The sequence below is a fragment of the Hemiscyllium ocellatum genome, chromosome 2 (genome assembly GCF_020745735.1).
Source record: "Hemiscyllium ocellatum isolate sHemOce1 chromosome 2, sHemOce1.pat.X.cur, whole genome shotgun sequence".
Classification (NCBI taxonomy): Eukaryota; Metazoa; Chordata; class Chondrichthyes; order Orectolobiformes; family Hemiscylliidae; genus Hemiscyllium; species Hemiscyllium ocellatum.
This window is the reverse complement of record NC_083402.1, coordinates 6,333,562-6,356,633: the sequence shown is the minus strand read 5'-3', so window position 1 is coordinate 6,356,633 and position 23,072 is coordinate 6,333,562. Positions and strand designations below refer to the sequence as shown.

General features: G+C 42.2%; 1 protein-coding gene across 2 annotated transcripts in view; it reads right to left on the bottom strand.

Moving 5' to 3' along the window:
- Positions 1-1,363: 1,363 nt before the first annotated feature.
- The window catches only part of c2h5orf34 (chromosome 2 C5orf34 homolog), a 50,886-nt gene continuing 29,177 nt past the window's right edge, over positions 1,364-23,072 (bottom strand). The window contains exons 6-13 of one of the 2 annotated variants that reach the window (XM_060842392.1): positions 21,435-21,555; positions 20,706-20,797; positions 19,839-19,896; positions 14,636-14,824; positions 6,758-6,891; positions 5,926-6,033; positions 4,977-5,017; positions 1,364-2,201 (exon numbers count right to left, since the gene is read on the bottom strand). In XM_060842392.1, coding sequence (XP_060698375.1) covers positions 1,942-2,201; positions 4,977-5,017; positions 5,926-6,033; positions 6,758-6,891; positions 14,636-14,824; positions 19,839-19,896; positions 20,706-20,797; positions 21,435-21,555 — 1,003 coding nt within the window. In that variant the 3' untranslated portion in view covers positions 1,364-1,941. Of the gene's footprint in view, positions 2,202-4,622; positions 4,866-4,976; positions 5,018-5,925; positions 6,034-6,757; positions 6,892-14,635; positions 14,825-19,838; positions 19,897-20,705; positions 20,798-21,434; positions 21,556-23,072 lie in introns of those variants that run through there. The other variant, XM_060842401.1, reaches the window with a different exon arrangement.

Below are 23,072 nucleotides of genomic sequence, written 5' to 3'. Positions count from 1 at the left end.
CGCAAGTTGCCCTCCAAGTCACACACCATATTGACTTGGAAATGTATTTCCCTTCTCTCACGGTCACTGGGCCAAAGTCCTGGGAATCCCTCCTTAACAGCACGGTGGATGTACCTCACTTCATAGATTGCTGTAGTACAGGCAACAGCTCTCCACCACCCTCTCAAGGGTGATCAAGAATGGGCAAGAAATCCTGGCCTTGCCTGTGACGTCCAATTCCCATGAAAGAAACTTTTAAAGTTGTTTTTAAAAATGTTCACTTCTTCTCACATACAGCCACAGCCAAAATGTATGGACACTCCTTTACAGTTGTGTGGTTTCTAAAAAGGTTTTTGCTTGAGAACCAGGAATAGCTCTCAATTTCAAACCACTTCACTGAGTCACTTTGTCTCTCTCTCTCTCACACACACACACCCAGAGGCAAAGACAGACAGACAGACTCACACAATAAACCCCAATCACAGACCTGCCGCCCGCAATATCTCTGATGCCCCACACACGCACATACAATACTCATTAATGCTCTTTGACATTTCCTCATCATACTCTCTCACACCAAAACACCTGTCAAAAGAACACAAGAAATAGTGGCATGAGTCCTAAATGTAAAACAAGTGATCTGGCAATTTAGACATAGTACCTTTAAGTTAGTAAAATTGCACTAAATGAAAAAAAAAATAGGATTCAAGAAGTTACTACTGAATTCCCTATAGGATTTATTGGAGACTATCTTAGGGTAATGGTTACTAGCTTTGATCTCTCCCACAGTGAAGTTATATTTTCTACTGACTGTAACCTGCAAAAAATAAATTTCAATCACAAGTTAAATTGGTTTTACCCAGAGACTGTTGTTTGAATGTGAAACTCACTACCGTGAGTGATTGTAATCAACAGCACGGATCCATTTCAGGGAGAAGCTATAATAGGAAATGAGAAAGAATGTTGATAAGATGAGACACAGTAGCAGGTGGAGTACAAACATTAGCAAAGAACTGTGAGTCTGTTTCAGTGCTATAAACGACATTTGGCGGCAAGCCTGACCAGCCCAGTGAAAAGGAGTATACTTCAGAAATCACTCAGTACCCAAAGATTCAAAACCTTTCCCCACTGTTTTCAGATACTAAGTATATGTCCCATTGGACACAAAACAAGGAATCCATCAAAATTCTGCATTTCAGCAATACAACACAAATGGATTTAAAATAAAAAATTTGTACATTTTATTGACTATTAAATGAATAAAGTGCAAAATCAGAAATAACTGCACAAAAGTTTATAATTAGAACATTTATCCATGACTAAGATGACTGATTAAAAAAAAACACAAGTTCAGTAGCTATGAGTCATGTACAAGTAGTCTGAATTGCACAAGTTATCAAAAGATAGAATGATTAAAAAGAATAATTTGCATTTAAATGGTGTTCAATTCCATATTACAAAATTTTTCACATACAGCAAGTTATTTTCAAGCGCTTTAAGAACATAATGTGCAAGTCTGACAGATAGACAGTGCTGCTAATCAACATCTCATTAGAAGGACAGTGAACATCACCTATGAGCAGTGAATGTGTGGATTGGATTCAGTCCACAGATCCCAGAGGATGTGCTAATATCGCCTGTACTGCCTTAATCCAGCAATCCATGCTCTAACATTTGTGGTCCAGCACCCATGGTACTTCCAGTTTGCCCTGTAGTAGATGTGCATTAAATTTTGTTCATGCACCAAGTGAAATGTTCCAAAGTTACTCATAGCCCTCCTTACAGAGCTTCTGAGCTCAAGATCAAGAATGTCTTTGCCTTGGGATCTGGCTAGTACCCTGCACAATAAACTAAAGGAATATGAAGTCAAGTCGGTGGGATATCATTACTGATGCATAGTCTGAAAGTACATTGCAGTTTTAAAGTGTTCTTCGTAGTGGAGCAGCCACAGACCTCAGTAAGTCAGAGACGCAGTCCTTGCTGCACGAGAAGACTTTCAATTGCACCTCCTTGCTCTCCCATGGCTCCTGCATGCTTCTTCCTCCTAGTTTCATTCCCATCCCTCTTGTTAGCCGCCAGCACCAGCTCGATCTCTTGGATAGCTTGGCCTGTCTGTCTCAGCACTCTCTCTATATTCTGGTCCCTCTCTGTGGGCTGGCGAAGGTCAGGAATGGCGTTCAATGGGGGGTCATGCTTCAGACAATTGGAGTTCTCCAGAAGGACTACAGGCACATGCATTAAAGAAAAATCACTAGGGAGAGAGCAAGCCGATCAATTTATTAGGCAGAAAATAATGAGAAATTCTGGGTTTTGTAAACTTGATATGCAAGTAGAGAGGCAATTCCAAAACAAGAGATTATTTGGATTGCAAACCCTCCAGGCTTGTCCTGGAGCCTCCATCAATTGAAGATTCGTCTCCAGGATACCTCAGTGGGTAACACGAGAAGTAAATGTCAACACAAATCTAGGAGTGATTGTAAGGATTTACAGAGGACGTAAAGAGGTTCAGGGTGACTTAGACAAGTTGAGTGAGTGGCAAATACATAACAGATGCAGTAAAATGTGGATAAGTCTGAAGTTGTCCACTGTAACAGGAAAACCCGAATGGCAGATAATTATATATAGATTGCTAGATTAGGAAATATTGACATACAAAAAGACCTGGGTTGCCTTGTATAATGATCCCTGAAAGCAAGCATGTAGGTGCCCTTAGCAATTAGGAAGACAAACAGCATGTTGGCTTTCACTACAAAAGAGTCCGAGTACAGGAGCAAGGAAGTCTCACTGCAGGTGTACAGGGACTTAGTGAGAGCACACTTGGGAGAATCGTATGCAATGTTAGCCCCTTTATCCAAGGAAATATATAGTTATCACAGAGGGATTCAGTGAAGGTTCACCAGACTGATTCCTGACATGGTAAGAGGAGAGATTGGGTCAACTGGGCATTTAGAAGAATGAGAGGGGATCTCATTGAAATGTATAAAATTCAGATGAGAATGGATTGACTGGATACAGAGATGATATATCCCCTGGCTTGGGGACCAGAACGCAGGGGTCATGGTTTTATGTTACGGGGTAGGCAATTTAGGACTGAGACGAGGAGAAATAGCTACACTCGAAGTGTGGTGAACCTTAAAATTCTCTGTTACAAAAGGCTGTGGAGATGAAGCCACCAAATATATTCTAGAAGGAATTGGACAGATTTCTAGGAACTAAAAAGTGTCAAAGGGATATGGGGAGAGAGCTAGAGTATTGCGATGACAGAATATCAGTCATGATTCTATTGAATTATGGAGCAGTCTCAATGGGCCAAACAGTCTTCTCCTGCTCCTTTACCATGTTTCCAAAACCGTCAATGATATTCAAAATGCGTTTCTTTCTATTGTTTTTTGCTATTTGCCATAAGTCAACTCAGGCTTGGATATCATCCAGATCCTGCTGCAAATGACCATGGACTGAGGAGTTGTTAATGGCACTGAACATTGTGCAATCATCGGCGAACAACCAACCTCTGACCTTATGATGAAGCAGCTCAAGATGGTTGGGCCCAGAACACTGCCCTAAGGAACTCTTGAAATGATATCCTGGGATAGAGATGTTTAACCTCCAACAACCAGGGCCATCCTCCTTTGTGCTAGGTATGACTTCATCTATTGGAAAGACCACTCCCTTGATTGTCATTGACTTGGGCTCATTCATGCCACACTCTTAAATGCTGGTATGTGATTTAGTCAGGAATTAAATGGCACTGACTGAACCCAAATTGAGAGCCCGAGTGACCAGGTTATTGCTAAACACGTGCTGCTTGACAGCATGACAATGATCCACACGATCCCTCTGCAGATGGTTAACAGGAGACTGATGGGGCAGTAATCAGCTTGGTTGCATTTGTCCTGCTTTTGGGCAATTTTCCACTTTGTTGTGTAGATGCCAGTGTTGTAGTTATATTGGAACAATTTTGTAAGGGTGTGACAAATTCTGGAGCACAGGTCTTCAGTTCTATTGCCATAATGTCAGAGCCCATGGCTTTTGCAGTACCCAATACCTTCAGCCATTTTATGATTCATGTGAAGTGAACCAAACTGGCTGAAGACTTGCATCAGTGATGCAGGGGATGTCAAGAGGAGGAGTCAGAGGTAGATCATCCACTCAGAACAAACTGACTCAAGATTATTGCAAATACTTCCACCCTTGTCTTTTGCACTGATGTACTTGAATCCACCCATTATCAAGGATGGGGATATTCATGGGGCCTTGTTCTCCAATTATTTGTTCAATCTATAACCACTTATGATTGGATGCAGGAGGACTGCAGAGCTGAGATCTGATCAATTGGCTGTGGGATCATGTGGCTCAGTCTGTCACATGCTACACTTGTTGATAAGCATGCAGTTAGGCCTGTTTGGTGGCTTCACTAGGTTGACACTTTACGTTTAGGTTTTCTGGTGCTACACTTGGTATGCCCAGGCCCTGGAGCTGCACTCTTCCACTCAAGTGGAAAGTATTCCATCACTCTCCCTTATTGTGCTGTGGACTGGCTTTGAGAAGTCCGGTGGTGAGTTATCCACCACAGAACTCCCAGCCTGACCTGCACCTGTAGCCAGAGCGTTTATATGGCTTGTCCATTTAAGCTTCTGGTCAAGGATAATCCCCAAGATATTGATAGTGGTAATTCAGAGATGGTGATGTCACTGAATGTCAAGGGGCAATGGTTAGACCTCCTCTCGTTCCGGAGGTCACTGGCAGCACTTGTGGTGCATATGTTATTTACCACTTATAGTCCACGCCTGAATGTTGCTCAGGTCTTGCTTTTTTAACCCCTCATATGCCGAAGCCTTTCCAAATCACTTTCCATCTAAGACGACACATCAGAATTGTAATCACTGCTGCAAAAGAGAAAGAGCAAACAAGTGAGACCCCATAAGCCAACTTAAACTTTTCCATATCTGACCCAGAAACCACCAACATTGTGTCAATGAACATATCAAAAAGGATACAATTAAACTTTCGTATTTTTTGAATCTCTGCAATGATAGATCTGGAAAAGACAGCAAAGTATGAGAAGCATGTAACTCAGGAAAGGTCTTTGACTATTGGTACACTCAATGTAAACATGGCTTGGAGTGATCAGAGATTATAGCCTCCTCAAAGCTGTAAGTAGTCCTTGTATTCTAAACAAGAATCCCACTGTCCACCTCTGCAGTGAGAGGTGTAGAAGGGAATCAAAATTGCATCCAGTGGTCTAAGATCAACTAACTCATTACACTCACATTAAACTAATAATGCACTTTTAACAATCAAGGCACGTCCGAGTCAGTAGGTACAGAATGTGTACATGGGGGATGAATGTAGAGCATAAACACTGACATAGACTTGCTGGGCTGGAAGGCCCAGCTTCTGAACTAAATTCTATTGGCCACATAGATTAGGAATATCCTGGGTTCAATCACTAATCTGTGCCACTTCAACTGATTGAATGCAACTCTAGGCAGGGAGTGGCAGGCCTCTTCCCTGAAGGGCATAAGTGAACCAATGCATTGAGCCAGTGGTCCTGCGAGTGAAAGCTGTGTCTTGAAGCAAGAGAAGTTGTTGTCAGACCATTGTCCTCAAAAGCAATGGAATGGATGGGTAGGCTGATGGAGATAATACCACGGGCGCAGGTTGGGGACGAGAATATCTGGATCGAGGTACTTTAGGAGGAAGGATGATTGTTTGGCAGACTGTGTTGGATTTGCGTGGGTGGGCCAAGTCTCTATACAGAGAGTACTCTGGTGCAACCCCCAGAGTCCAGCTGTGTGCATTTGTCACAAACCTGTTTAGAGACTTCAGCACTCTGATGTTTTCAGATTACTGTTAACCAGATGGCCAGGAAATAATTAAATAAATCCTTTTAACAGAGCCTAATAGCCTTCCACTTGAAGAACAGAACAGAACAAACTCCCTCACCTGTTCTCATCCTGTGTATTAACCTGGGGGTTGGGATGGTCCCCTGATGTTTTCTTCCGGTTACCTTTACTCACCCACTGACACCAGTCCATCGCTGCAGCGGTATACCTAACCAGGGCACAGATTTAATGTCATATGCATAAAATACAAATGTGACAGGAGAAAACAAAAAAAAATACACAACTGGTTTCAGTTTGGATTGCACTGCCTGAAGTGTGAAGACCAATTCAAATCAAGGCATTCAAGAGATTATGAAACAACTATACAAAGCACAGGCTCAAGGTAGAAAGGCAGAAGAATGGAAGCAATTGATAAGGCTCATCCAGACAGCTGATGCTGACAGAACGGGCTGAATGGCATCCTTCAGCACCTTAATAATTCTGAGATTCAGTGTGGGGTTTGTGTGTCAAAGCTACGAATCCACACAATCCAGATCACCCAGCACCACATGCTGCTCAGTGTACTGCCTACCAATGGGTTGACTGAAGTGAACTGATATCAGAGATGAATGACTTCAGTTCGATGAAGAGTATGGGATTGCTTTCCTTACAGATTTAACAGTGTTCAAAATTCTAAAGCATTTTGTTTGAGTAAAGAAAGAGACAAAATTGATTTAAGACAAATGGTGAAGGTCAAGGCAGAAGGTTATCTCTTTGAATAAGACAGAGCAAACAAGAAAGCAAGGGCAAGAGCAAAAAAGAGAGACAACAAAACAAGCAAGGATGGGAGAGATACTGTGTAAAACGGCAAGGGGAAGAGGGAGAATGAGAACCAAAATAAGAGAAGTGCATCCAAAGCCATACATGAAATGCACCAATGGACTGTCTCTTACCTTTGATATCGTCCAGCAGAATACATTGGTACCAAATGGGAGGATCCATCTGGGCACAGTAACTGACACCAACCAGGCATCAGCTCAGTTTGTGTTTCATTGAGTACCACAGGAGAGAGCACATGTTTTTGCAGCTGAAAAAGGGAGGACCGTAAATATGAACGACAGCATTATTCCAATGAACGGTAAGTTTTTCTATTTGCACTGGTACATATCCTGCACTGTACTCATGGATCAATTAATTTTTTACTGCACCTTTAATATGTTTACATATACAAAATGGGAAAATGATTATGCTTCAAACAAAAGATTGGAAGGAGATGTTGCAGCTTTAAAACAATCTCCTGGAATACATTGTTGTTGCACAATGCGTACTGAAGGGGGAGATGGCATGGGGCAGGGTGACACTAGGTACACGGACACACAAGACGGCCCTGAGCCACAAGATGGCCAACGGACCACAATATGGAGAGAGATAGCAGAGCAAACACAGATACTGCCCGAGGCCACCAGAATGCCAGCACAATGCACTCACAACCGAGTTGATTAGTTTAGGGCAGGTGGGGGAGACAATACACATGAGTAGTGTGTACTGCCCGCCGAAGAGTCTGGGTCCAGTCAATACCTTTGATAGAAATGCTAACAATCTGATACGGACTCAATACTAAATGCTAATAGCCAGGGCTGCAGTAATTGTCCTCCTCAGGAAGAGCAATTAGTGCCCATTACTACAGCAATGGACATCAGCGCAGACATTGAAACTGACAACGACTATGCTGAAATTAACAAAGGCTGAGTTGGAACTAACAGTGACTGCACAGAAACTATCAACAATTCTGCAATATTTACAACAAACAAACGATGTTACAAAGATAATAACCTCATCATTGACCTATTATGTTACAAAATGTATGCACCAGGTTGAGAGAAGAATCGCAACTGATCACCGTGCTGTCTTTCTCTCCCCGGAGCTCCGGTATTTCCCTGTACAATAAACTCTGTTGTTGAACCCTGACGCTGACTCAGAGGCTGGTGATTTTTCCAACAGCAGTACAATAACAGATTATAGGGTGTTGCCTTGTTTAAGCAGTGGGAGAAGATGCTGGAGACTCATCAGCATTATTGGGTGTGTGCTTGGGGCAGTTTTGCCAAAGACAGACTGTTGAATGGGTCAGGAATCATTGGCAGGCTAACAATTCTCTGATTGGCCCCTGGGTAGGCGTGTAGCCTGTGTGTGAACAGAAGATGACAGGATCTTCCTCTCTCTTTGCAGAGTAGTAACAGAACATTGGAAGATAGCTAGCAATTCCCACTCACCATTTGCCTTAACATTGCTGCCTCTAACCAGTGACTAAGAGAATGAACAATTCGTGTGCCAACAACCTGTGTCTGCAGTTAAAAACTGAAGAGACGTAAAGACTAAAGACTAGAAGGACTCAACAAAACATTTACATCACTGAATCTGGTGAACCAGTGATATTGAACAGTGTTCCATAATATTCCTTTTTCACTTTTATACATATATAAAAAGCAAGAGGATAGCCAGGGAAAGAGTTGGTTCACTCAAAGACAATGAAGAGAATCTGTGTGTGGAGCCAGAAGAGGTAGGTGAGTGGGAATTTGTGTCAGAATTCACCAAAGGCAAGGTATTGGTGGAGGATGAACTCAGGGAAGGGAGTATTGAGTTTCTATGCCAAGTTACTATTAAAAAGTAAGTAGTAGTGATATGTGGCCTGAAAAGTACTAAAGGTAAATAAGCCCCCAGTTCCTGATGGGATCTATCCTAATTCATAAGTTTGCAGACAATACAAACTTATGGGGATGCGGATAGTGAGGAAGATTGTCAGAGGATACAGATCAAATGGAGACATGGGAAGTATAATGGCAGATGGAGTTTAATCTGGACAAATGAGAGGAGATGCATTTTGGAAGGTCACATACAGGTGGAAACTATACAGTGAATGGCAGAGCCCTTCGGAGCATTGATATTCAGAGGCATCTGGGTGTGCAGGTCCACAGATCACTGAGGGTGGCAGGTAGGTAAAAGTAGTACAAAAGGCCAATGGCATGCCTGCCTTCACTTGAAGGAGCATTGAGTACAAGGTAGGCAGGTTATGCTGCAGTTTTAGAGAACTTTCGTTCGGCCACACTTGGAATATTGTGTACAGTTCTGGTCACCACACTACCAGACAGATGTGGATGCTTTGGAGAGGGTACAGAAAAGGTTTATCAGGATGTTGCCTGATATGGGGGATTTTAGCTATGAAGAAAGGTTGGATAGACTGAGTTTGTTTTCACTAGAATGCAGGAGGTTGAGAAACAACCTGATAGAAGTTTATAAGATTGTGAATGGCATGGATAGAGTATGAAGCTCTTTCTCAGGGTAGAGGGGTCAATTACTAGGAGACACAAATTTAAGGTGTGGGGTGGGAGGTAGTTTAAAAGGAGAGGTTTTCACACAAAGGGAAGTGAATGCCTTGAACATGCTGCTAAAAGGGGTGGTGGAAGCAGACACAAGAGTAGCATTCTAGAAGCACCTGGATGAATACATGAAAGAATGGAATGGAATAGAGAGATAGGGATCGTGGGTGGTGAAGACAGCTTTACCATGGAAGGGCAAAATGTGTCAGCACAGGCCTGGAGGGCCGATAGGCCTGTTCCTGTGCTGTATTGTCCTTTGTTCTTAACATTTTTATTTTTGTCTATGTCTGTCTGCATGCGCATGTGTGCACACATGTTTGCAGGGTGGTTAAGAAGGGGCAGTATTTTAGTTGAGAGTTAAGTTATTAATTCATAAGTTGTTTCCCTGTGGTTATAATTGATTTATTTGTAATAAATAGCTTCTTATCAAATACAGAAACTTGGTCAGTTTTGTCTGTTAACCAGAGTTCATCAGGCAGGAAGATTGAGGGATGAAGAGCTGGCATACCACAGGGAGAGATCAATAAAGTCTCAATGGCAGACATTAAGTGAGTTTTGAGAAGATTTGTTGCTCAGGTTGAGGTTCTGGATGTGGGTTTGCTCACTGAGCTGGGAGGTTCATTTCCAGATGTTTCGTCACCGTACTAGGGAACATCTTCAGTGGGCCTCAGGCGAAGCAGTGTACATGATTCCTGCTTTCTATTTATATGTTTGGGTTGATGTCATTTCCTGTTCTTTTTCTTGGGGGGTGGTAGATGGGGTCTAACTCGATGTGTTTGTTGATGGAATTCGAATTCTTGTGCAAACCTCTGTTTGGCTTGTCCTAGGATGAATGTGTTGTCCCAGTCAAAGTGATGTCCTTCATCATCCGTATGTAAGGATACTAGTGAGAGTGGGTCATGTTGTTTTGTGGCTAGTTGGTGTTCATGTATCCTGGTGGTTAGTTTTCTGCCTGTTGTCCAATGTAGTGTTTGTTACAGTCCTTGCACAGTATTTTGTAAATGACATTAGTTTTGCTTGTTGTCTGTATAGGGTCTTTCAAGTTCATTAGCTGCTGCTTTAGTGTGTTGGTGGGTCTGAGTAGTCTGGCAGTCATTTCAGAGATGTTTTTGGTGTAAGGGAGAGTGGCTAGTGTTTCTGAACATATTTTGTCTGCTTGTTTGGGTTTGTTGCTGAGAAATCAGCTGACTGTGTGCAATGGGTACCCATTCTTTTTGAATACACGGTACAAGTAATTTTCCTCTGCTCTGCATGGCTCCTCTGTGCTGCCACATTAAGTGGAATATTTCACTATATTCAGAATATGTATATTCCTACGACAAAGAAAGGTTCTAAAAGAAGAAGTACTGTGATTAACTGAAGTAGTTAGGGCAACTCAGACCTGAAGAAAAAGCATAAAACTACATTAAGATAAGTAGTTGGTCAGAATATAAAAGAACAGCGGAGAACAACAAAAAGATTAATCAGGAGGATGAAACTGGAATATGAGAGAAAATTGGCTAGGGACTTGAAAATGGATAGCAAGAGTTCTTACACACATTCAAATAATTAACAAGTAAAGTAGGTTTCCCCTTGGGGAGACTCGAGGACCATAAGGCATTATCTCAGAGTGAGATGTCATAATTAAGGCAGAGATGAGGAGGAATGCCATCTTCAAGAGTCGTGAATCTGTGGAATTCTTTACCGCAAAACCTTCCATTGTTAGGTAATTGAGTACATGCTCAGCTGAGATTGACAGATTTTTATTCAGTAAGGACATCAAGGTTTGCGGGGAAAATACAGGAAATGGGAGTTGATAATCAGATCTACCACAACTTTGCTCATTGGTGGAGCAACCTCAACATACCAAGTGGCCTTGATAAGCGAGGGGTGACTTGATTGAAGTGTATTATCCGGAATGATCTTGACAAAGGTGGACGTAGGAAGAAAGTTTCCTCTTGTGGGTCAATTGAGAAGTAGGAAGCACTACTTTAAAATTAGGGGTCACCCTTTCAGGTCAGGGATGAGGAAATTTATTTTTCTCTCAGAGTGTTGTGCAACATTGGAATTTTCTGCCTCAGAAGGCAATGCGGGTGGGATCATTGAGTATTTTTAAAGACAGATGTATACTTGTAGGCAGGGGAATAAAGTTTTATTGGGTTAGATGGGAATTGGAATTTAAAAAACAAACTTATCTATTTTGATCTTATTGAATTGCAGCACAGCCCGGAGGGGCCTTATGAAATAATCGCAGAAGTAGATCATATGTTCATATGAACTATGAAATGTACCTGAAAATGCCACACTTGTCTTTCACAATTTCATGATGCTCCACGTATTTTATAGCCAGTGAGAGATTTTGCACAACAAGCTCCCATAAAGAAAAATGAAAAAACAGAATTGAAGATCCATGCTTTAATGATGTTGGTCAGAATATTGGTCAAGTGACCAGGAAGAACTCCCTGATATTACATCCATCTGAGAGGTGAGAAGGGTTAAGGCAGTTGAAAGGCAGCAGCTTTCCCTCAGTTACATTCTGAACTGTCAACCTGCATTATATGCTCAAGTGTCTGGAGTGGGACTTGGAGCCACAATCTTCTTTCTCAGTTGAGAGAGTTATAGCAATTTAAGGAAGCACTTTCACATAAGTTTGTGGTTTCTGGCTTCATACCAAGATTTACCAATCATCCAAATATCCACTCTGATACGGTCCTCGAACAGAGATGTACTGTCAGAGGTGTGTTCTATGGCATCGGGTGTTAAACAGAGATGTCAATCTCCTTGACAACATGGAGGTCAACAACTAGGAGGGGAATGGCAATAAGTAGAACAGAATATACAGATTCTGGATTAGTCGTGCTGGAAGCATCCAAAGTGCAACGAAATCGACGTTTTGGGCAAAAGCCCTTCATCAGGAATAAAGGCAGTGAGCCTGAAGCGTGGAGAGATAAGCTAGAGGAGGTTGGGGGTGGGGAGAAAATAGCATAGAGTACAATGGGTGAGTGGGGGAGGGGATGAAGGTGATAGGTCAGGGAGGAGAGGGTGGATTGGATAGGTGGAAAAGAAGATAGGCAGGTAGGACAAGTCATGGGGACAGTGCTGAGCTGGAAGTTTGGAACTAGGGTGAGATGGGGGAAGGGGAAATGAGGAAACTGTTGAAGTCCACATTGATGACCTTGGGTTGAAGTGTTCCGAGGTAGAAGATGAGGCGTTCTTCCTCCACGCGCCTGGTGGTGAGGGAGCAGCGGTGAAGGAGGCCCAGGTTTGTAGGGTGGAAGGTGAGCACCAGGGGCATTCTGTCCTTGTTACGGTTGGAGGTGTGGGGTCTGAGGGCGGAGGTGCGGAATGTGGACGAGATGCGTCGGAGGGCATCTTTAACCACGTGGGGAGGGAAATTGCAGTCTCAAAAGGAGGAGACCATCTGGTGTGTTCTATGGTGGAACTGGTCCTCCTGGGAGCAGATACGGCGGAGGCGGAGGAATTGGGAATACGGGATGGCATTTTTCCAAGGGAAAAGTGGGAAGAGGTGGGAAGAGGTGTCATCCAGGTAGCTGTGGGAGTCGGTGGGTTTGTAAAAATTGTCAGTGTCAAGTCGGTTGTCATTAATGGAGATGGAGAGATCCAGGAAGGGAAGGGAGGTGTCAGAGATGGTCTAGGTAAATTTAAGGTCAGGGTGGAATGTGTTGGTGAAGTTGATAAATTGTCTAGGTAAATTTAAAGGTCATGGTGGAATGTGTCCAGGTAACTTGAGTTTTCATTTGAATCTATTTGATAGTCACTGGAGAGAGGGGTAACAGGAACTAGCCCATGTGAAGAATGAAGGAAAGTGGAGCATCAATGGTCTATCAGTGGTGGGCAAGTTGTTGGAAGAAATCCTGAGGGACAGGATTTACATGTATTTGGATAAGCAAGGACTTATTAGGGATAGTGAACATGGCACTGTGCATGGGAAATCATGTTTCATTAATATTTGAAAAAGTAGCAAAGATGATTGATGAGGGCAGAGTGGTGGGTGTTATTGATATGGACTTCAGCAAGGCATTTGACAAAGTTCCTCATGTTAGAGTGGTTAGCAAGATTAGATCTCAGAATACAGGAAGAACTAGCCATTTGGATACAGAACTGCCTCAAAAGGTGGTGGTGGTGGTGGTGGTGGAGGTACTTTTCAGACTGGAGGCTTGTGACCAGTGGTGTGCCACAAGGATCAGTGCTGGGTACTCTATCATTTATTTAAATGACTTGGATGTGAACATAGGACGTATAGTTGTTAAGTTAGCAAAATTGGAGGTGTAGTGGACAGCAAAGAAGGTTACCTCAGAATACAACAGGATTGGGTGGGTCAAAGGGCTGAGGAGCAGCAGATAGAATTTAATTTAGATAAATGTGAGATGCTGCATTTTGGAAAGGCAACTCGGAGCAGGGCTTATACGCTTAATGGTAAGGTCTGCGGAGTGTTGCTGAACAAAAAGACCTTGGAGAGCAAGTTCATAGTTCATTGAAAGTAGAGTCTAGGTAGATGGAATAGTGAAGAGGGCATTTATTATGCTTTCCTTTATTGGTCAGAGCATTGAGTTGAGAGGTCATGTTGTGGTTGTACAGGACATTGGTTGGGCCTCTTTTAGAATATTGCGTGCAGTTCTGGTCTCCCTTCTATTGGAAGGACGTTGTGAAACTTGAAAGGGTTCAGAAAAGAGTTTCAAAGGATGTTGCCAGGGTTGGAAGGTTTGAACTATAGGGAGAAGCTGAATAGGCTGGGGCTGTTTTCCCTGGAGTGTCGGAGGCTGAGGGTTGACCTTATAGATGCTTGTGAAATCATGAGAGACGTGGATAGGGCGAATAGACAAGGTCTTTTCTTTTGGGGTGGAGGAGTCCAGAACTAGAGGGTGAGGGCAAGATGGGAAAGATATAAAAAAAGACACCTAAGGGGCAACTTTTTCATGCAAAGAGTGGTGTGTGTATGGAATGAGTTGGTGGAGACTAGTACAATTACAATATTTAAAAGGCATCTGGATGGGTATATGAATAGGAGGGGTTTAGAGGGATGTGGGCCAGGTGCTGGTAAATGGGACTAGATTAATTTACGATATATGGTCGGCATGGACAAGTTGGACCGAAGGGTCTGTTTCCATGCTGTACATCTCTATGACTATCTGTAGTCTGAAGTATGAAATAGTATAGATAATGACAAACACCACTCAACATCATTGAGTTCAAAGGCTACAAAATATATAGAAAGACTGACGATGTAAGGTGCTGGAGAATAGTACAATGTCATTTGGAGTAATAGAATGGTGAGCACAATGGACCTAATGGCCTTTCTCACCCTGACGGTTTCTCTGTTCTTAATTACAGATGGATATACTTACAAAATAGCTCCAAATATCACATGACTAGATGACAACAATGCTATTCTTACTCACTTATCCACTCCATTAAGGAATTCTACAATTTCCCTGCCACATATCCTGATTGACTGACCTTCAACAAAGTCTCTGTTTCTTCTGCACACCGAGATCCAAAGTTCCAGTACGTGCTCAGTCTTACACCGTCACAGAAACTGATGTGAACGCGCCCGTTGGAAAATGCCGAAAATCTTCCAACATTCTGAACGTCCTGCTCATCCAGAAGAGATAACAGCTGGCTAAAACCTCCTGATTGGAACAGCTCCTACACAAAGAACAGAACAAGACAGAGCAGTTAGTTCATAGAACATAACGGCCCTTGGTGTTGCACCGACTTGTAAAACCAATCTGAAGCCCAACTAACCTGCACAGTTCCATTCTCGTCCATATGGCTATCCAATGACCATTTAAATGCCCTTAAACTTAGTGAAAATGTATTGCTGGTTAAAGCACAGCAGGTCAGGCAGCATCCAAGGAATAGGAAATTCGACGTTTCGGGCCAGCGCCCTTCATCAGGAATGAGGAGAGTGTGCCAAGCAGGCTAAGATAAAAGGTAAATGGGACTAGATTAATTTACGATATATGGTCGGCATGGACAAGTTGGACCGAAGGGTCTGTTTCCATGCTGTACATCTCTGTACAAGGAGGGACTTGGGGGAGGGGCGATGGAGATGTGATAGGTGGAAGGAGGTCAAGGTGAGGGTGATAGGCCGGAGTGGGGTGGGGTCAGGAAGAAGATTGCAGGTTAGGAGGGTGGTGCTGAGTTGAGGGAACCGACTGAGACAAGGTGGGGGGAGGGGAAATGAGGAAACTGGAGAAATCTGAGTTCATCCCTTGTGGTTGGAGGGTTCCCAGGCGGAAGATGAGGCCTTAAACTTAGTGAGTCTACTACTGTTGCAGGCAGTGCATTCCTCACCCCTATAACTCTCCGGGTAAAGAAACAACCTCTGACACCTGTCCTATATCGATCACCTCTCAATTTGAAGCTATGCTCACCATCACCATCCGAGGAAAAGACTTTCACTGTCCACCCTATCTAACCCTCTGATTATCTTATATGTCTATATTAGCTCACTTCTCAATCTTCTTCTCTCTAATGAAAACAGCCTCAAGCCCCTGAGCCTTTCCTCCTAAGACCTTCCCTCCATACCAGGCAACATCCTAGTAAATCTCTGAATCATTTACAAAGCTTCCACATCCTTCCTATAATGCCGTGACCAGAACTGCACGCAATAATCCAAGTGTGGACGCACCAGAGTTTTGTACAGTTGTAGCATGACCTCATGGCTCCAAAACTCAATCCCTCTACTAATAAAAGTTAACACGCCATATGCCTTCTTAACAGCTCTATCAACCTGGGTGGCAACTTTGAGGTATCTGTGTACATGGATACCGAGATCTCTCTGCTCATCTACACTACCAAAAATCTTACAATTCACCAAGTATTCTGCATTCTTGTTACTCCTTCCAACATGAATCACCTCACACTTTTCTTCATTAAGCTCCATTTGCCACTTCTCAGCCCAGCCCTGCAGCTTATCTATGTTCCTTTGGCACTATCCACAACTGTATTGACCGTAGTGTCGTCCACAAATTTACTAACCCATCTTTCTATGGCCTGTGGTTTATAAAAATGACAAAACTGCAGTGGACCCAAAATGGATCCTTGTGGTACACCACTAGTAACTGAACTCCAGGCTGGACATTCCCTATCAACGGCATCACCCCCCCCACCTTTTCCTCCGCTACATCGATGACTGCATCGGCACTGCCTTGTGCTCCCACAAGAAGGTTGAACAGTTCATCCACTTTACCAACACCTTCCACCCTGACCCCAAAACTTACCTGGACCATCTCAGATTCCTCCCTCCCCTTCCTAGACCTCTCCATTTCTATATCTCGGGCAACTGAATCAACAGGGGCATTTACTATAAACCGAACGACTCCCACAGCTACCTAGACTACACCTCCTCCCACCCTGCCCCCTGTAAAAACGCCATCCCATATTCCCAATTCCTTTGTCTCCGCTGCATCTGCTCCCAAGAGGACCAGTTCCAATACCGAACAACCCAGATGGCCTCCTTCTTTAAAGACCGCAATCGACGATGCTCTCTACCGCATGACCTACCCTTCACAAAACTGTGTTGACTATCCCTAATCAACTTTTCCTATTGAGATGACTATAAATTCTATCTCTTATAACCTTTTCCAACACGTTATCCACAACCAAAGTAAGGCTCACTGGTCTATAAAATTATCGACATAATTTTAGACATAAAATTATAAAATTCACAAAGCAAATCTTATGGAATCCTAACTGCACCATAGGCATAAGGCTAATGAATAGAGAATTTTTTTGAATGAGCAGTCTTAACTATTTTTGTTTAAAAACAAAAGTACCAAAAGTGCACCATGACAGAAGTTAAGTGCAGCCATTCAGTCCTCCTCAATTTATCTATTCTGAGAGATGCTCTCACTTTCACAATCATTGGCCCAAACTCAATTATAATGTTCTTACCAAAACTGAGTTTTATTTTCCAGAAAGTTTAAGCAGCTAAAGATTTATCTGCTCCATTTGGAAAAAGAGAAAACTCGGAGACGACCAGTCAGGAGGCCTTAATATAAGAATGGGAAGATGCAGATAAAACTTGTGAGAGAATCTAAAACTGCTCTGAAGGCAAGATTGTTATTAATAAATCTAATCAAGAAATAAAGAGAAACTAATTTGCTGAGTAGATAGAATATGAAATTTGCTACCCTTGGAACTTGTTATGGTAAATTGCTTGTATGTTTTCTTTTGAAAACAGGTAGTCCATGCGATAAAAAGGGAATAGGGTTGAACAGGTTGAAAGGCAGAGGATGGAATAAGAGAAGATTCATGGAGTGTAAATAACAGTAGTGAATAGGTTGCGCCAAGTGTACACAGTACATGTAGAATCGATATAATTCTCCACCATCCATGTCGCCTCATGCAAAAAGTGGCCATGCAGCCAATGTATCTGAAAGCGATGTGCTCATGGGGAACTGTACCTCAGAAAAGGGAAAACTCGGAGATGACCCGTCAGGAGGCCTTAAAATAAGAATGGGAAGATGCAGATAAAACTTGTGGGAGAATCTAAAATCTGCTCTGAAGGAAAGATTGTTATTAATAAAGAATATAAAAATAATATAATGAGACAGATTAGGTAAACTGACAAGCAATGGTATTGATGGAGATTGAGGCAGGTCACTTCTATTAAAAAAGTATTTCTTTATTATTTGCATCCATTGTCAGTCCACCATACTTCAGGCCAAACATTACATTACTACAGATTACTACAGATGCAAAGTAATGTTTACGTGAACAAATCAGTCACCGAATAGATGGCTGAAATTTACTGTTGCCTTATGATCAACACCAACTAATTATAATTCAGTTTTTCACCTGGAATAAATTGAACAGTATTGTAGTTGTGGGTATGTACACCTAGCTGTGAAGTTAATTTGCAAATATTTAGTCCTCTGTCTAGGTGACATCTTCAATAGCTTTGGAGCCTCCTGTGGTGTGCTGCCGTACTGTGTCTTCTGGAATTTATTTGGTTCCGTTCCTGTTGCTTCCAGTTGTTCATTGTAATGACCGGTATATTGGGTCGAGGTCTATATGCTTATTGATCGAGTCCGTGGATGAGTCATGCTTCTAGGCATTCTCTGACTGTTCTCTGTTTGGTTTGTCCTATGATCTGTGTGTTATCCCATTCGAATTTGTGTTCCCTGTTGTTATGTATGTGTGACGCTAATAGGAACAGCTGATCGTGGCATTTAGTGGCTAGTTGGTATGCATGGATGCAGATTGCTCGTTGTCTGCCTGTTTGCCCTATATAGTGTTTCATGCAGTCTTTGCATGGAATCTTGTAAACTATGTTTGTCTTGTACATGGTGGGTATAGGGTCTTTTGTCCTGGTGAGTTGCTGTCTGAGTGTAGCTGTTGGTTTTTCAGCTGTCATGAATCCCAGTGGTCGGAGAAGTCTGACAGTCAGTTCCAAGACATTTTTTAGGTAAGGAAGCGTGGCTAGTGAGTTAGGTTGTGGCATGTCCCTGTCTCATTGTTTGTCTGTTAGGCATCTGTGGACGAGATTGCAGGGATACCTGTTCTTGGTAAAGACTTTGTAGAGATGTTCTTCTTCTTCCCTTCGTAATTCAGAAATGCTGCAGTGTGTTGTAGCCCTTTTGAACAGGATCCCAACGCCGCTTCCCTTGTGTGTTCGGATGGTTGCTGTTGTAGTTCAGGACCTGGTCGGTGTGTGTGGCTTTCCTGTACATTTTTGTAGTGCATTTACCATTCAAACAATACGACAGGGACATACCACGACCTATCTCACTAGCCACGCTACCTTACCTAAAAAACATCTTGGAACTGACAGCCAGACTTCTCTGACCACTGGGATTCCTGACAGCCAATAAACCGACAAATACTGACAGACACACACCCCAACTCACCAGGACAAAAGACCCTATACCCATCCTGTGCAAGACAAATTTGATTTACAAGATTCCATGCAAAGACTGTATGAAACACAATATGGGGCAAACAGACAGACAACTAGCAACCCACATCCAGAAATACCAACTTGGCACTAAACGCCACAACCAGCTGTCCCTAGTAGCCCCACACACAGATGACAGGGACCACAAATTCAACTGGGACAACATAGTGAACATAAGACAAGCTAAACAGAGAATTTCTAGAAGTACAGCACTCATCAACAGACTCAAATCAACAAGCGCATACACCTCGATCCAATATACCGGCCACCACAATGAACAACCAGAACCGGCAACCAGAATTAACAGGAATGGAACCAAATAACTTCCAGAAGAGACAGTACAGCAGTGCTTCACAGGAGGCTCCAAAGCCACAGAAGGTGTCATATAGATGGGGACAAAACATCTGCAAATCAACTTCCCAGCTCGGCGAACACACTCGCAACTACGACAACCGGCACCCAAGCTACAAATCTTTATGCAAACCTTGAACTGAACAGCATCTTTAAGGATCAGACTAACAATCATACCTTAGAATTTATAGCAGATTGTAAGATACCCATTGGCAAGGCTACAAGACACCTCTTAGTGGTTTCAATACAAGATCCACTCAATTTATCACATTGCTCATTATTTGGAGCTTCACTGATAATATTAGACTATCTTGATATTCCACCCCTTCAAATATAATGGACCTCTAGGACAACCCATAGACAAGACCAGCACAAACCCACATACCCACCGGTATAGACACTCACCATTTTCCAACAGCACATGTTGGGCACTTTCACAGACCGATTACAGCATTGTAGGATTCTGCAAAACATGAACTCAGACATTTACACTTATAGCCAAGAGGAAATCACAAACTACAAACATCTACACAGTATAGACTCCAGTAACATCAACACCATCATAGCTCAGGGAAAACCGATTCTTATTATTGAACGTACGATCTTCATAAACTAAAATATTTGCATAACCTTAATTGACAACATTTCAAAACCATGGGAAAGGTTCAGTGTGCATGAGAGTATATAGCTAAAATAAGGAATTTAAAAAACAATTAAAGATTCTATTTTAGTGATGCTGTTGACGAATAAATATTGTCCATGCCAGTATGGACAGTGCTCCCTCTCCTTTGAATAGCGTGACTGGGAATTTTTACATCCAACTGAGGTAGGTCTTGGTTAAACACCTCACCTGAAAAGTAGTTTCTCCGCCAGTGCAGCATTTCCTTGATACTGCAGTGAAAGTGCCAGTTGGATTAAGTGCTCAAGTGGTGACTCAAAGTTTTGCGTGCTTTTCAAGAATCTGTACCTAGATAGCTTTGTACCCAAAATGGTGCCTGAAGTGGCAACTTTTAAACTTTTCACTGCACTTAGGTGAGTGATGATGAAGCTAATTCAGTTCAATAAAGCTAATTTAATTAAAACATGTGAACATAATATGGAAACAATTCTTCTAACTTTACTGGAAATATACTCTATCTTCATTTCAACATTACCTGCAAACACAAACAGCTTTTCTCAACAGCAACTTATGTATTGCTAAGTATTTAATGTAACCAGTCAAGTATTTACCAACACAAATGAAGTAGGCCAAAGCTATTTGGTGTTAAGTACCTGACAGCCTGTGTGACCATGGAGCAAATGGAATATTTGGAGTTTGGTGTGTCAGGAGGCAGGCTGCTCACCATGTATGTTCGCTCTTCTCTCTAAATGTAAACAAACATACCAAAGGAAGCACAGTGAATCATCAATTCTCTATACCACTGGTCTGCCATATATATTGAGGTATGGTTATTGAGGTAGTTCAGTAGATTTTCTGACAATAAACTGCCAAACAAAAACAAGTTTTGCTGGAGAAACTCAGCAGGTCTGGCAGCATCTATGGACAGAAAGCAGAGTTCATGTTTTGGGACAAGTGACTCTTCTTCAGAACACTGAATTATAATACATTGATATAACACAGAGAACCTGTTCCTTGCAGCAAGTAAGAATACATTCACATCTTTTCACCAAATTTCTGTATTATCAAACAACTATCGGACTACCCGTTTTTTAGCTTCATAGCAATGGGAGACCAAGTGGGAGATGGGAACCGTGTTGGGTTGGGGGGCATGACAATTGAATTACACATACAGACATTCCAGCACCCAGCAAAGATTAGCCCACAGATACATGTTCCAGAATGGTGTCTACTTTCTATATACCGCTTCCCAGTTAGGAGTCTCAACCCTTCCAAAGAATCAGACCCAAGGGCCTTGCTGCAAACGTATGACTCACTAACACAACAGACTTTTCATTTACAAAGCACCGAACCAGTGGGCTAAAGCTTTGTAACAACACTACCTGTCCATTGTTCTGTCCCAGCAGATAGTGAGTGAAGTAGTTGCTGTTGCCACAATGGGGTTTGAGAACAGAACCATCTCCTGGGTAAACTTCCACAGTGTTCACTGGATCGGTAATTATCCTAAACGAAACAATGAAAAATCAAACAGGCAAACACTAGTGGGGAGGTGACAGCCTGGTGGTATTATTGCAGGACTGTTAACCCAGAGAAAACCAAAAGGACTGCAGACGCTTTATAGGTCAGAAACAAAAACCGAAGTTGCTAGAAAAGCTCAGCAAGTCTGGCAGCATCTGTGAAGAGAAAGCAGAGTTAATGTTTCAGGTCCAGTAACTCTTCCTCAGAACAGTTGTTACCTCACCTGATGAAGGAGCAGCGTTCCAAAAGCTTGTGATTTCAAATAAACCTGTTGGACTATAACCTGATGTTGTGTGATTTTGCCCACCCCAACACCAGCACCTCCATATTAATTTTTGTTCCTCAATCAACATTGTCCAAGCCAGCAGTAACTGACATTATACTCTACAATACTCAAGGACAGTGCTGCCTTTTAAGCTAGATATAGATTGGGCAGCCCAAAACTTTGAATTTACAGATTGAAATAGACAAGTCTTCCTCATCCAATATACATGGATGCAAAGTAGGTAGCAATTTGAAATACACTGCACAGCATAATAAACGTGCTGCATTCAACAAAAAAGAAAATGAGGAGCAATTTTGGTTAATAATTCATACCTCCCTCAGGACCGCCCCACCTTCTGTGGGGCTGCAGCTTTCACCTGCTAAAAACTCCTATTCATTCCCCACCCCCAAAGTAACCAACAGTGCCAACTTGAGACAAGCAACAAAACCTTTTTTTGCCACTAGTACCAGGCTGTGGTCCATTCACCCCACCCTGATGAACAAATAAATACTTTGCCCTTCTTTAGTCTGGAAGAAGACTTGGTAGAACCTTCGCAGCAGTTTCCTAGAACATTAAGTTGTGAAACAAGCAGGGAAATAGGTTATGGGCATATATGGTTTTATGTAGTGAGACAAGGTTAATAAGCAATTTTGAGATTAAAATAGCCTGAATAATAACAAATCATAATGCAGTTGATCTCAAAATTAAGTTTGAGAGTGACAATCTATATCAAATATCTCAAAAGTCAAGACACGGGTATGAGGGGTCACCTAACTAAATTGATGAAAAGAATGGCAGTAAATACAATAGTGGGAAACTCAAAGATAATTGAAAATGTACATAAAGGTGGTCCTGTAGCTTACTGGAGAAGTTAAAGATAAGGATTAAAAAGAAGTTTATAATGTTGTGAATAGTAGTAGTTAAGGGGATTGAAGAGTGAGAGTTTTAGAAACTATTAAAAGGACAAACAAAACAGTTGACAGAAAGAAAAAAAAACAGGCTGAGAATAGGAATAAAACCTGACTAAAGAGATTTTATAAATGTAACAATAGAAGAATAACTAAAGTAAACATCAGTCTTTTAAAGGCAAAGATGGGAGAAATGATCATGGAAAATGAAGAAACATGAAATAAATATGTTGTGCATCCACAGTAGAAAACACATGCCAAAAAATTGAGGGCAACTTTGGGTGCACGATGGCTCAGTGGTTAGCACAGCTGCTCACAGTGCCAGGAAC